At 41.9% G+C, this 13,350-nt stretch overlaps 1 protein-coding gene across 1 annotated transcript in view; it reads right to left on the bottom strand.

The window, feature by feature from the left end:
* Positions 1 to 13,307, bottom strand: part of IQCK (IQ motif containing K) — an 86,230-nt gene extending 72,923 nt beyond the window's left edge. The window contains exons 1-4 of the mRNA XM_077773341.1: positions 13,106 to 13,307; positions 5,460 to 5,524; positions 3,994 to 4,123; positions 2,915 to 3,012 (exon numbers count right to left, since the gene is read on the bottom strand). Of these exons, the coding sequence (XP_077629467.1) occupies positions 2,915 to 3,012; positions 3,994 to 4,123; positions 5,460 to 5,524; positions 13,106 to 13,292 (480 nt within the window). The 5' untranslated portion in view covers positions 13,293 to 13,307. The remainder of the gene's footprint in view (positions 1 to 2,914; positions 3,013 to 3,993; positions 4,124 to 5,459; positions 5,525 to 13,105) is intronic.
* Between the last annotated feature and the right edge of the window lie 43 nt (positions 13,308 to 13,350).

Genomic DNA, 13,350 nt, shown 5'->3' with positions numbered 1-13,350 from the left:
TTCAAGATATAATTCGAATGGCCCAAATAAACAATGAATTACGCTGCTGTTTAAGAGTCATTTGGATGCAAGTTCAGTTGTGGGTGACAGATAAGAATGCTCCAGTTATGTAATTTTGGCTGGAGGCTGGTTATCATTCAGTTTAAGCATCTATTCCCACTGACAGGATGTGAGGAACAGCTGAATTGAGAAAATGCAAATCTGTTGTGCAGATCTGGATAAGAGGAGCTCCACTTGGGTCTGACAAATGCTGATGTAATTTTTAAGCCTTCAAAAATAACCCACAAAAGGCTACATGACCAGGGGGTAAAAAAGGAGGGAATCAGATTTAATTAAGAAATCCTAAAGCAGGAAATGAAAGAAGTTAATGGTAATTCATCCGTCTTGCATACTTGTAGTACTGAAATTACTTGAACTTCTGGGCAGAGCCTGAGGGCAGGCAGGGTAGGAAGCTAACCTTTCTTGGTGCCAATGAACATCATTAAATGCCTCCCTTCATCTTCCTGGTTATCCCTTTAAGAGGTGAGGAAACTGAGGCTCACAGATCCCCAAGGTTTCCTACTGCAAGGAAGTGGCTGAGCAGGATTTTGGACTCCAGTGTGTCTGGCTGCCTTTAAATTTATCAATTTTGCGAGCTAACAGTTTGAAGGACTCACATTTTCTACATTCCCTGAGTGTTCATTACAACATTTAAACTTTAATGCTCCATTCAAGCACCCTGCAGCATTTGATGTTTAGACTAGTTTCACTTAGTCCCAGCGGCGGCTCATCTGAGGATGTCAAAGATGAAATATGAGTTGGCACGAAGATGCCTCATTAATCTCTAACACAAACAAACTTCTCTGATTCTTTAAAAGCATTTTATCATTGCCTAGAGGCTAGAAACTCTTTCTAGCCCCCTCATTACAAAATTATTTACGGACAAACATTAGATATAGAACCCTCCATGTGAAATCTTAATTACTGCCCTTTTAACTGATTTTGTGTGTTAGAAGGATAACAGCTGAAGAAATTAGAACGAAGTCTGCACGATTCAATAGAACTGGGCTAAAGTCTAGATGTGCATTCACAGCACCTAGATCCCCTTTTGTTTTTTCTCCACGTCCATTCTTATTTCAGAGGCTGAAATAAGAACAGATACAAAGGGTAGGGAAAAAAAGAAACTCCAGCTACTGAAGGATTTACTGCTCATTTATGGTTTTCTTGAGGACAAGGCCATATCTGGTCCTCTCTGGGTCCCTCCCTAGGGTCTGGTCCCATAATCAGCACATAGTAGGGCTTAATAAATATTTGTTGAACAGAACTCAATTTGGGTGACAATCTGTGTGCAGATATTCTTTACACATATCAAACAAAGGCTATTCCACTGCGCTCATTTCACTGTTTAATCATGGTGCTCTATCCTTTGTTCAATCTAATAAAAGGCACAGCACACTTAACACACTTTGGCCAACAGCAAGATTAAAAAGAAAGATCCTTGAAATGTGACTTGTGAGACTGTGTGGCCTCCCTCATTTGGGAGCAGGACCTGAAGCCAGGAGACAAAGCCCCCTGACAGTGGCAGGGTCAGGCCACGGCTCTGCTCTCTGGCCCCTGGCCTTACTACCATTCTAGCCGGCTGCACCTTGCACCTGTTAACACTGCATTGAGGAGAAGGTCATTTATGAATAGGGGACAAAAATTAAGTCCTCAAAAGCCAAATGAGCAAATGAACAAATGTTGGAAGTGGAAGCAGTTCAGATTTTATAACCTAGGGCAAGTAACAATCTGGTCTTCAGAAAACAGATAAGGATTAAAAAATCAGTGTTTCCTGGAACTATTCAGAGGACAGCCTCCAGCTCCCAGTGTTTGGGAGGGATGAAATTAAGATTACCTAGGGTAGGGGTGTCTCCTCAGTATATAAAAGCACTATCTGGGCAGTATCCACTTCTCAGAGAGAGGCTCTGTGCTGAAGGGCAACCAAGCAGCTGAAACCATTAACTGTGAAAATGCTCTCAAGACCCTGGGATGTGTCAAAGTGATTGGGGTTTGCACTGTAGTTACTGCCAATCTTTTAAGTATCAGTTTGAATCATTTAACCTGGATTTGAATCCCAAATCTGCCATTCATCCCTGATCACCATTATAAACCTCTTTGTTCTTCTGTTTCCTCATCTACAAAATGCAGACGACGCTAACAGAAGGAATCTCACGGGGCTGTTGCTAGGGATACATGAAATCATGGATGGTAAAGCACTTAGCAAAGCACTTGGTCAATATTAAATATTGTGGCTATTCTACTCTCTTCACATGGGCCATCCAAAATTCTAGTCTTCAAAACTGTGCAGGGAACACCTCCCCCCCATAAGTATCCTGTCAGCTGTAGAAAAGGAGAAGCCTCCATAAGGGGGTTTACAGGAGGGCGTGCAGGATTGGAACTCCATTCACATACATAACTGGCTGCAGTGTGACAATGACTAATGCTTATGGAGCACTCACTGTGTGCCAAGCTCTCCTGAAGCAAGCTACATGCATGGCACTGTGCATGAGGTGGAGTAGCAAGAAGCCAGAGGGGGAAAGACCAATCCAGAGTCAGATAAAATTTGAGGAGAGCTTAATCTGGCACACAAACACAGTCAATGAGAGTGAAAGACTCGATAAACCTGGTAGATGCCAATCACCCAGGAGAAAGGCAGGCAGGGAGGCCAAGAAGGCGGAAAAGCCCTCCAGAGCCAAGTGGCCAGGCAGATGGCAGTGCATGTGTGCACAACTAGGTGTCATGGCTGGAGTGGAGTGAGTGACCAAAACACAGCTTTCCCTCCCAAAGGGATTGTTTTGAGAACAATCACTTGATGGTACTGACATAATGAGGCACCATCTGACAAAAATAAATTACTGAGCATTCAGAAATAAAGAAACCCCACAAAGCAACTGACCTCAAAACATTTTTCTTTCTTTGCTTGGTGAAGCAGGCTAGCCATTCCGGGAAGCAGAACTGGAAAGATGAACGTTTCCAAATATTCCTTGGGGGAACCTAAAGCAAACAAAAAAAATCCCACGGAAAATCCCAAATGGCCCAAATGTATCTGGGAAAAACATTTGCTTCTGAACCAAAAAAAGATACCGTCCATGAAATAACATGATCTTAAATGTTACATTTTACTCCAGACTGCTGAGTTGGGCTGTATTTTTGAACTTTAAATATCTTTCTGAGTCTCTGTAGACTGGCAAGGACAGAGATGGGGCCTTGCACAGGGTCAGGGGCACAGACACAGCAAGGAGGCCAGTGTGGCTGGCGGGAAAGCAAGGGAAGTGGTAGCAATGAGGCCAGAGAGGAACAGGGTGGGGGTACGATGTCTAGGGCCTTATGGCCACAGTAATGGTGGTGGTGGTTGTCAAGGCCCGAAGCACACTAGCAGGGAGAACTAGATCAGAGTGGAAGGAGAGGTCTGGTGCCAGGGAGCGCCAGAGGAACTGGGTCTAGGGAGATATAGAAAGTCTAGATCTCTGGCTCCAACCCACAATGCAGGGCAGCGTGATATTTTCTTGCAATTTTTACATTGTCCTCTCGTTGATTTTAATCAACGTAGAATCAAAGTATGCTTGCTGTTAGTTACCGTCTTTATTATATTTCAACCTTAAAGATAAAACAGTGAGATAAAGGATATTTCTCTTAAAAATAAAAATTAGGAGTGCCTGGGTGGCTCATTCATTTAAGTGTCTGACTTCAGCTGAGATCACGATCTCGTCCTTTGTGAGTTTGAGCTCTGTGATGGGCTCTCTGCTGTCAGCACAGAGCCTGCTTCAGATCTCCTGTCCCTCTCTCTACCCCTCCCCCACTCACACTCACTTTTTCTCTCGAAGTTAAATAGACATTAAAAAAAAATTAAAACAAGAACATGTTCTTTCCTATTTATGTGGTCTCCTTGAGGTCTGTCCATCCATCCCCGTCCTGTGGTTTTGCAATGTTACAAGCCCCAAATTACAAAACAAAAAATTTCACTTCCTTACTTACATGTTTTTGGATGGACTGTTTCCAGTTTAACTTTAGGACAGGGTATATGTGAATCTGTGGTCAAATGAGGAGCTGAATAAAAGTGCTCTGTATTGAAGTCATGGAAAATCATTTCCTCCAATGGTGAAACCTAATGGGGGGATATTGGGGAAGGAATCAATTCATATAAATAGTTTAAATAACTGTGTTTTCTTTTATAACCTAACAAAGGATAAAACTCTGTATTAACTTCAGGTTCAAAGGGCATAATGAGTATAAATCTTTGTCCCTCTTCCCTTCTGAGACACCTAAAATGACAACCAAGGAATAAAGCCCTAACAGAGAAAAGAGGATCATCAGTGGATGGAAGATTTGGAATCATTTCCAAAACAGGCAGGGGTGAAGCCTGTCATCAAATAAGAAAGAGAAGGAATAGCAGCCCAGAATCCATAAGAGGAAATTGCCCTGGAGGATGGGGCCCCCTTGTCCCATCAGAACTTGAAAATGCTGCAATAATTTGGAGGCTCCCTGCTTGCTAACCCTGAAGAAAAGTCTTCCAGTAGATGATCACTCCTCAAGGGCTCCCAGTGTTTGTATTCAAAGAAGAGACTCACAGAAGCCAAACCCACAGGCACAATAGTAGAAGAAAATCATACCAGCTACATAGAAAAAGCCACTCAGACCCCCATTTTAAATTTTGAATAAAGTTTTGCTACATAGATCAAGAACATCAATAACAAAAGAGACAAAGATCAAGATCTACAAAGACTGACTTTGGAAGAAACACAAACAACTTAGGAAAGGGAGCTGTAATTGCTATCCGCAGAGAAATTTGAGAAAGTATTGCATCCCCAAAGCAAGAACAGGATACTATGAAAAAAGAACAATTACAGGCCAGGTAATTTCCTAGACACAAGAATCTCTAAGACACAAGAATCTCTAATAGTGGCAGCTGCAATAATGTACTAGAAGTCTAGAGACTTGGGTTTTGGTCCCATCTCTGTGAGCCTGCTCAAGTTGTTCAATGTCTCAGAGCCTTGCTCTTTTATTTTAAACTCCATTAAGTCCCTGATTTCCTCCAAGTATACTGCCCGAGGGCCCCTCTTCCTAGCTGACTTGTCCTTGGCCCTCTTAGCACATGCTGGCATGCTTAGGAATTGTGCTCTACCCCCAACTGTCCCAAACACGGACATGTGCTGACTCCATTGTGAAGACCTTTCTCATCCAGGATCTCATTTGAATCCCAAAGAGGTCCTGTGAGTTAGCCAAGGATTACCTGTTCCATTTAACAGATATGGAAATTGAGGCTCAGAGAGGTTATATGATGCCCTTTAAATCACACCATTTGTAATAAAGCTAGTACTGGCCCTCATTTGTCGTTTTAATTCCAGTGCCTTCCCTTTCCCACCTCTCTAACTCATGACAGTGACATTTGCCAGCTATATGTAAGAGCCTTTCCGTTAGGTGGGGGCCTGTGTGATACTCACAGTAATTATACCTTCTTGTTTGACTTTATATCCCTCTGGAAAAGGAGGCAGCTCAGCTTCATACTCTAAAGAGAGTGGGGAAAAAAAATCCTCAATTCCACACTTCGTTGCAGTTTGCGATGTGATTTCCTTTCCTCTGAATAAAACATTCTTAATTTTATTTTCCTTGATGATTTATAGAAATGAAAACAATTGGCTATTATAGGTTAATAATTATCATGAGCCACTTTATTTAAAATGGATGAAAGGACTATTCTCTGGCATGAAAGAGTCAAGGCTTTATGGAAGAGGTTGAGACTCTTTTGCTGAGAGGGTACAACTTTAGATTTTGCCCCCAAGTTATAATAACTACCAGGAATAAAAGAAGAGAATGGGAGGGAGGCTAAGGGAAAACACGGATAGCTAGAGAGGGGAGGGGAGGAAAGGAAGAAGAGAACAGGATTGGAGGGCAGAATAAAAGTGACAGAGAGATGGGCTGTACTTTGCAGTCATGAGGATGAACATGAAGGTAAGAATGGCCCGAATGGGGTATGCACCTGGAAGAGCAATCCCATAAAGACCTTGCTACTCAAAGTACATCCAAGAACAAGCAGCATTGGGCATCCCTGGGGAATTAGAATTGCAACACTTCAAGCCCACCCCAGACCTGCTGAATTTGAACCTGCATTTTAACGAGATCCCAGGTGACTTGTACGCACAGGTAGTAGTTCTGCAGATGGAGAATGATTGCCAGGTTTTAAGACCATCACAGTCAACCTGTTGAAGGGCCTAGTGCAATGGACATTCCACACAAGTTCTACAGGGTAACATTACCATGGCTTGGAGAGGGACAGAAATGCTCATGGGCTATATTAGTTACATCCCTAAAAGAAAAGATGGTAAAATATTTCTGGAAAAGTCAATGTTTTAAAGGCAAATGCATAGTTGCTTTGAAGCAATGAGGAAAAAACAGTTTCTGGGGAAGATGGTATTGATGGAATATAACTGAATTGGACACATGCTTTATTCTACCACCTGGTTCTTGGTCAGTAAAACATCTCTTTTATTTATTTTTTTAAACTCCTAGGTATCAGACTGCGACAAGTATGTTAGGCTGCAGGAGCAATTTTGATTCCCAATACTAGCTATGTTACTTTTCTACTGCTGTGTAACAAACTACTACAAACTTAGCAACATAAAACAACACAAATGTATTATTTCACAGTTCCTGTGGGTCAGCAGTCCAGGTATGGGTCAGGATGGCATCAGGCTGAAATCAAGCTGTTGGCCACAGCTGTGATGTCATCTGGGGGTTGAGTCCTCTTCTAAGACCACTGGTTGTTGGCAGGACTCAGTTTCTTATGGCTGTAGGTCCAAAGTCCCCATTTTCTTTTTTGTTGGTGGGACTCCCAGCTCCTAGGGTCCACCCTCAAGCCCTCGTCACCAACCGTTCAAATGTGATTAGATGCTACTCCGAGACGAGCAGGAGTTTCTTCTGCTTTAATGTCTTTGACAAGTTTAAGAGCTCACCTGATTAGGTCTGGCCCACCTACAATGATCTTCCTAATTTAAAGTAAGCTGATGACAAACTTTAATTACATCTGGAAAATCCCTTGACTGCAATGCCTAGATTTGTGTTGGACTGAATAACTGGGAGGTGTGTGCACTAGGGAGTGGGAACCCTTGAATCTATCTTAGAATTCTGCCTACCATAACAGCTCGAGCTCTACCACTTTGTTTTTCCTCTCAAACAAGCAAGTAAATTCACTCTTCTCCAAACAGTTTGAGAAACACAAACATGCTGTGAAAACTATTTATTTAAAGACACATATACATTTATAGCTTTGTCTGATTACAAAGGTAATACATGCTATTGTGAGAAAATTCCAAATAATACAGACCTGTCTTACGTAGAGAGTGTAAGTCACATCTAATCCCTTCACAACCATAACCACTGTATTTCAATCTATTTACTAACATATGTTTATAATATACAAATACATTTATTTATGTTAGATCTCCTAGACCAGGTCAGACCATCCAAGTATAGAACTTCATAGCACAATCCTTTTTCTTCACCATTTATATCAGCTTTATCCTTATTTGAAATTTGTAAAAATTAATGACTATCTCTTCTAATAGACTATGTATTTTGTGAGGAAAATTGTCTGGGTCTGCTTATGCTCACCATCTTATTCCCAAAGAATACTTGCTGAATGAATGAATGAACAAAATAAAGAGTATAGCAAGTTACTTTGGATCCTTTATCTATTCATTTGTCCACATTTATTGAGAGCCCTGCTATGTGCCAGGAACCATTCTAGGTGTTGAATCTTGGGACATCTTTCAAGGTTGTTACATATATGATATGCCGCAATTATTTAACCAGTGTACCCTTAGCGGGTATTGAGGTTTTTTCCAATGTTTCATTATTGCAAACAATGCTGCTATGAGCATCATTCTATATATACCATCAATTGGAAGGGAGATATTTTTGTAGGATTAATTCTTAGAAGTGGAATTGTTCTGTTAAAGGAAAAAATAATTTAAAACTTGGGCCTAATTGCCAAATGTTCTTCCAAAAAGTTTACAACAATTTATACTCCTAATAGTAAAACTCTCTGCTTCTCTGGGGTATTACCAATCCTATATTTAACATGATATTTTGCTTTTATCTGCATTTCTTTATTTTTATTTTTTCTATTTAGGTTTTTTCCAAGGAGACCTCTTAGTTCTCTTAAATTTGATGGAAGAAATGCAAATTTTTTCATCTACGAGCACAAAAGATAAACAGTTAAAACGATTATGTACAAGTATGGGAAAATACATTATCTTCAGGACAATCTGATGTGTGGGTGACTTCAAGCCTCCGTAATGTTTAAGAGAATCTGGCACATATGAGAACTTGTCACTTTTGCCTTGTGATTTCAATTTAAAATATATAATTGATTACAGACTGATGCTTTTTTCCACTGAAAGCCAAAGTTTGTATACATTTGATTAAGTTTATAAAGTATATTGAACTCATCAAAACAACTTGATTCACCATGGTTTTGACTCATTCGATTTTTTTTTAAAAAATTTTTAATTAAAAAAAATTTTTGTGTTTGAGAGAAAGAGAGAGAGACAGAGCAAGCAGGGGAGGGGCAGAGAAAGAGGGGAGAGAGTCCCAGGTAGGGTCTGAGCTGTCAGTGCAGTTCCTGACATGGGGATTGAGCTCATAAACTGTGAGTTAATGATCTGAGCCAAAATCAAGAGTCAGATGCTCAACTGACTGAGCCACCCAGGCGCCCCTAAAAAAGTTTTAAAGTTTATTTTTGAGAGAGAGAGGCAGAGAGAGATAAAGACACAGAATCCGAAGCAGGCTCTAGGCTCTGAGGTGTCAGCACAGAGCCAGACATGGGACTTGAACTCATGAAACCATGAGATCATGACCTGAGCAAAAATCAAGTCAGGTGCTTAACTGACTGAGCCACCCAGGTGCCCCAGGAATAAATTCTTGTGGCTAAACAGGACAGGACAGTAGCACTGTACTTTGTACCTCACCTGGAGAGAGCTTATTTAAAATGCAGAGCTTGAGGATTCAGTCCCAAAGAGTCCTACCTCATCAGGTCCAGGACAGGGCACAGGAATCTGCATTTTAAAAAGTAATCCAGAGTTGATGCAGGTGCTCCCAGTCTACACTTCGAAGCATGCTGTATATTGCATAAGGGTTTGGACTTGAGTGACACACACATCTGAGTTCAAGCGTGGTTCTGCCACTTACTTCAGGCAAGTTTCCTAAACACTCTCTGCCTCAATTTCCTCATCTGTACAACAGGCAAAATTCTGAGTTCCTATGAGGTTTAAATGAGAGGAAAAGCATCATGCACAGTGCTGGCTCAATAAACATTGCCATTAGGATGATTTGAGCAAATGGTAGGTGATGAACCAAAAAAAAAAAAAAAGATCATTAAAGGGCTTAGGTACTAAGGTATAGAGTTTGTTTACCATGAAAGCTATGAAAATCATTGTAGGTCATGGCATAATGTGATCAGATTTGAATTTTAAAGACGTTCCTGTGGAAGATGGTCTGGACAGAGGTCTTCTGCAATTAAAAAGCTCCGGCGGTAATCCAAAGAGGAAGGATCTGATCTAAAGCAGCAGCCATGAGAATTAGAGGTGAGGAGTTAGGGGTTACAAATGTTAAGCAGGTAGAATCTGTAGGGACTGGACAGTGTATGTGGATATCATGGAAAGTGAATGAGAAGCATGTTAAAATGAGTCTCTGATTTCTGGACTGGGTAGCTGAGTGAATGATGGTGACACTCATTGAGATAGAAAGTTGCTGGTGTCTAGAACAGTGCCTGCAGTCACTACTGGCCTAGATTTAAACCAGTTCCCAACATGGGTAGATATGTTGACTGAATATACGAGAATAATTTCACTGAAACTATGAAGTGAGAGCCAGTCCGCACTGAGTTAAGAGAACAGGAATGACAGTGGTATGAATGAAGGCAGTGTGTTCTTTCCGAAGCTTGGCTGAGAGAAGAAAAGGGGGAGTCAAGGGCTAGAAGATAATAGGGGGCACGGGAGAAGTTTTTCCTAAGATGACAGACCAAAGGATGTCTGCCGGCAAAAGGCAGTAAAGAAGTTAGATGTAGGAGAGGGGGTGACAGAGCAGGATCCTGGGAACGCAAGAGGGTGGTATCAAAGCACAGATGCAGGCTGAGCTGTGAGTAGCAGGGTAAATACTTCTTCCATGCACGTAGATACAAATATGTTTATTGGTAATATGGAAGCTGGAGGATCCCCTCCCCACTTCTGATTGCCTGACTACTCTCAGTGAATGCTTCCTACATTTACTAAGTGGTACCACACAATGTTTGAGGAGGGCAGTAGAAACTTGGGAGTAGCAGATGGATGCTGTTGACTGATAGGCACTGTGAGAGCCTCTTGGTTGATTTTTCTCCAGCTGTACTCAGCTGCTGTGCCAGGATTACAAGCATACTTTCAGAGCTGGCCCATGCTGGTATGTGGGAGGTGGGATGGAGGAACCTGATTTTACAACAGCTTTAAGGGTTGAGGCCAGAGAGGATTTGGAGTGATGAACCAATGGCAATAATAAGGATGCTGATAGGAGTAATAACAGCAGTATCAAAACAGAAGACTGGAAGCTCCCAATACTTTGATTCAGTCTTCCTTAAAACTCTAATTAAATATGTCACAAGATTTAACTAGATGCCTTGGCAGGAAAGAACTTCATTGATAATGATACAAGTGCTTTTGAGAATACAAAGGTCAGAGGTAGTCATCACTGTTAAGATGAGAGAGAAAATTAAAGAACATTTACAAGTAAGTTGTCAAGTTATACACACGTGCTCGCGCATACACACACTCACCCACACACATGGCAGCCTTGGGCAGTCTTAAGTCAGATATTTATGTATTGTGTATTTCGTCTTCCTCAAACTGAGTTTCTGACAGGTCTGATTACTGTGATCATTAGCTTAATTTTTTTTTAATGTTTGTTTATTTTTGCAGGAGAGAGTGGGAACAGGGGAGGGGCAGAAAGAGGCAGGGAGACACAGAATCTGAAGCAGGTTCCAGGCTCTGAGCTGTGAGCACAGACACGGGGCTCAAACTCACAGACCATGAGATCATGATCTGAGCTGAAGTCAGATGCTTAACTGACTGAGCCTGCCAGGTGCCCCAATATTTTGCTTTTTAAATGGAGATATACTAATAGAATGCAATGCTTAACCTCAAACATAAGATCACCAGTCTTTCATGTGTGTTGTGAGACACTAAACTTACTATCTATTTGTTATAGAAAACTGCATGTTAGAATGTTTAAGAAATTGGGTTTAGTCATCTGAATTATAATAATCATCACAGCACCTGAGTATATAATTCACCACCTTTGACCTCATTAACTTCGTGATTTAACTCCATCACTTTGTGAGCACATAAATTCACTTGCCTTTTAAAAGAGCACCAAAGCCTTTTGTCTTTGCTTTCTGCCTACAGGGTTATTTGACCACAATAAATCCCACGATTCTAAAACACAGTGTAAACCATGTTTCTTAGTTAACAACAACGAACATTTATTGAGCACTTTCTAAATGCCAGACACTGTGCTAAGAATCTTCACATGCATTTTCTTATTTGGTCCTCACAACAGCCCTGTGAGGTAGGTAAGCAGCTTCCCTAACAACATACCTGTAATAAACTAATATGAAGAGCTGTTTGGCTTGAAGAAGTCAAAATATCTTTCGCTTTTCTGGGGAAAAGAGTCACAACTACCTTCAAGTAAGAGTGGACTCTTTATGGTAGAGTCGTCAACTTGGGTCATGGCACTGAGGGGGCAAGGATCAAATGATAGAATTTACAAGGAGAACATTCAAGATGAAACAGATATTTCTAAATGTAATGTAGTGCTGGAGAGGGAATTCAAACACTGGATAGGAGGCGAAATAGCCGCTGAGGGTTATCAATCAACTGAGTCCACTATTCTCTTCCTTCTCTATACTTTTCCACTTTTCACTTTCTATCTGATCCCATATACTGGTGCATTCACTCTTTTTTTCCATTCAACATTTACTGGCTTGCCGCTATAGTAGCCACTAGCCACGAGTGGTTTTCTAATTTGTTAAGCCTAAATAAAATAAAAACAATTGAGCCTTAATGTTGCACTAACTATATTTCAAGTACTCAGTAACCAGATGTAGTTAGTAGCTACTTTTTTACTAAGATGTAACTGACATATAATGTTAAATTAGTTTCAGGTGTACAACATGATGAATCAATAGGGCTACCATATTGGAAAGTTCTATGGGGCAATGCTGTTTCACACAGCTGAAGTAGTGACAGTAGCCACAAGAATGAAAAATCTTGAGTTCTTGACCTTGAGGAGCTTACAATCTAGAGGAGAAAAAAAACCCACCCAATATTATTTTTTTTAAGAGCCAATACTTATTGAGCCCATGCTGGAAATCGGGCAGTTTGCTAAGCACTTTCTAAGACTGTTCAGCCGCAATGCTCCTAATAACATAAAACAGGCGTCATTATTATGCTTCACTTTACAGAAAGGGCAGTAACTTGGTCCAACATGTGAAGAGTGTTGTAAGGCCTCATGACTAAGCCTAGGTGAAGGGCCACAAAAGAAGTTGAGCTAATCTTGATTTGAGGATTTTAAGTAAGATTAGAAATGGGAGAAGGATTAAAACCCAAGTCTATAGCCCACGCAACCCCACCCAACATGTGGGCTACATACTATATCAGAATTACCTAAGATGCTCGTTAAAAGTGCAGATTTCCTGCATCTGATTACGAGATCTGTGGGCAGGGGCTGGGAACCTACGTTTTAATCAAGTTCGCCTTCCCCGCCCCAACGATTCTTCCCTATTCATTAAATGGAGTTTGGGAGCCACTGTCCCTTGGGTCCCGTTTGTTACTCTTTCCCCTGTCTTCCCTGCTTTTAACCTGACTACTTGACCAAGGTAGGAGACTGTGCTGCGTCAGTAATCTCGGACAAACCTCTCGGAGCCTCAGTTTCCCCGTGCGTGAAATGGAGCGCCTGGCGGACCGGCGGCGCGGCTACCCGGAGGCCACTCCAAGTAGGCGCCCAGAAAACGCGGCCCCAGCCTGACGAGTCCCTCCCCTCTCTGCCCGCCCGGACTGCCTACCCTCGCAGATCTGCTCCCACAGGTTCTTGCCCAGCGGCTCCGCACCCTGTCCCGGCGAGACGGGTAGCTCGGGGGACACGGAGGACACGATGGGCACTGGCGTCCGGGTAGTATCCGCTGACTCTGCAAAGCCGGCCGGCTCCTCTGGGTGACAGGTGCGACTGCTCACCCGGCTCAGCCCTGCCATGGCCCCGGTTTCCAAGGCAACCGCCCTCCCAGCAGGGCTGCAACCCGGAAGGACTCGG

This window comes from Crocuta crocuta, unplaced genomic scaffold (assembly GCF_008692635.1).
Source record: "Crocuta crocuta isolate KB4526 unplaced genomic scaffold, BGI_CrCroc_1.0 scaffold16, whole genome shotgun sequence".
Classification (NCBI taxonomy): domain Eukaryota; kingdom Metazoa; phylum Chordata; class Mammalia; order Carnivora; family Hyaenidae; genus Crocuta; species Crocuta crocuta.
Note: the sequence above shows the minus strand (reverse complement) of the source record. Positions and strands in the feature narration are given on the sequence as shown.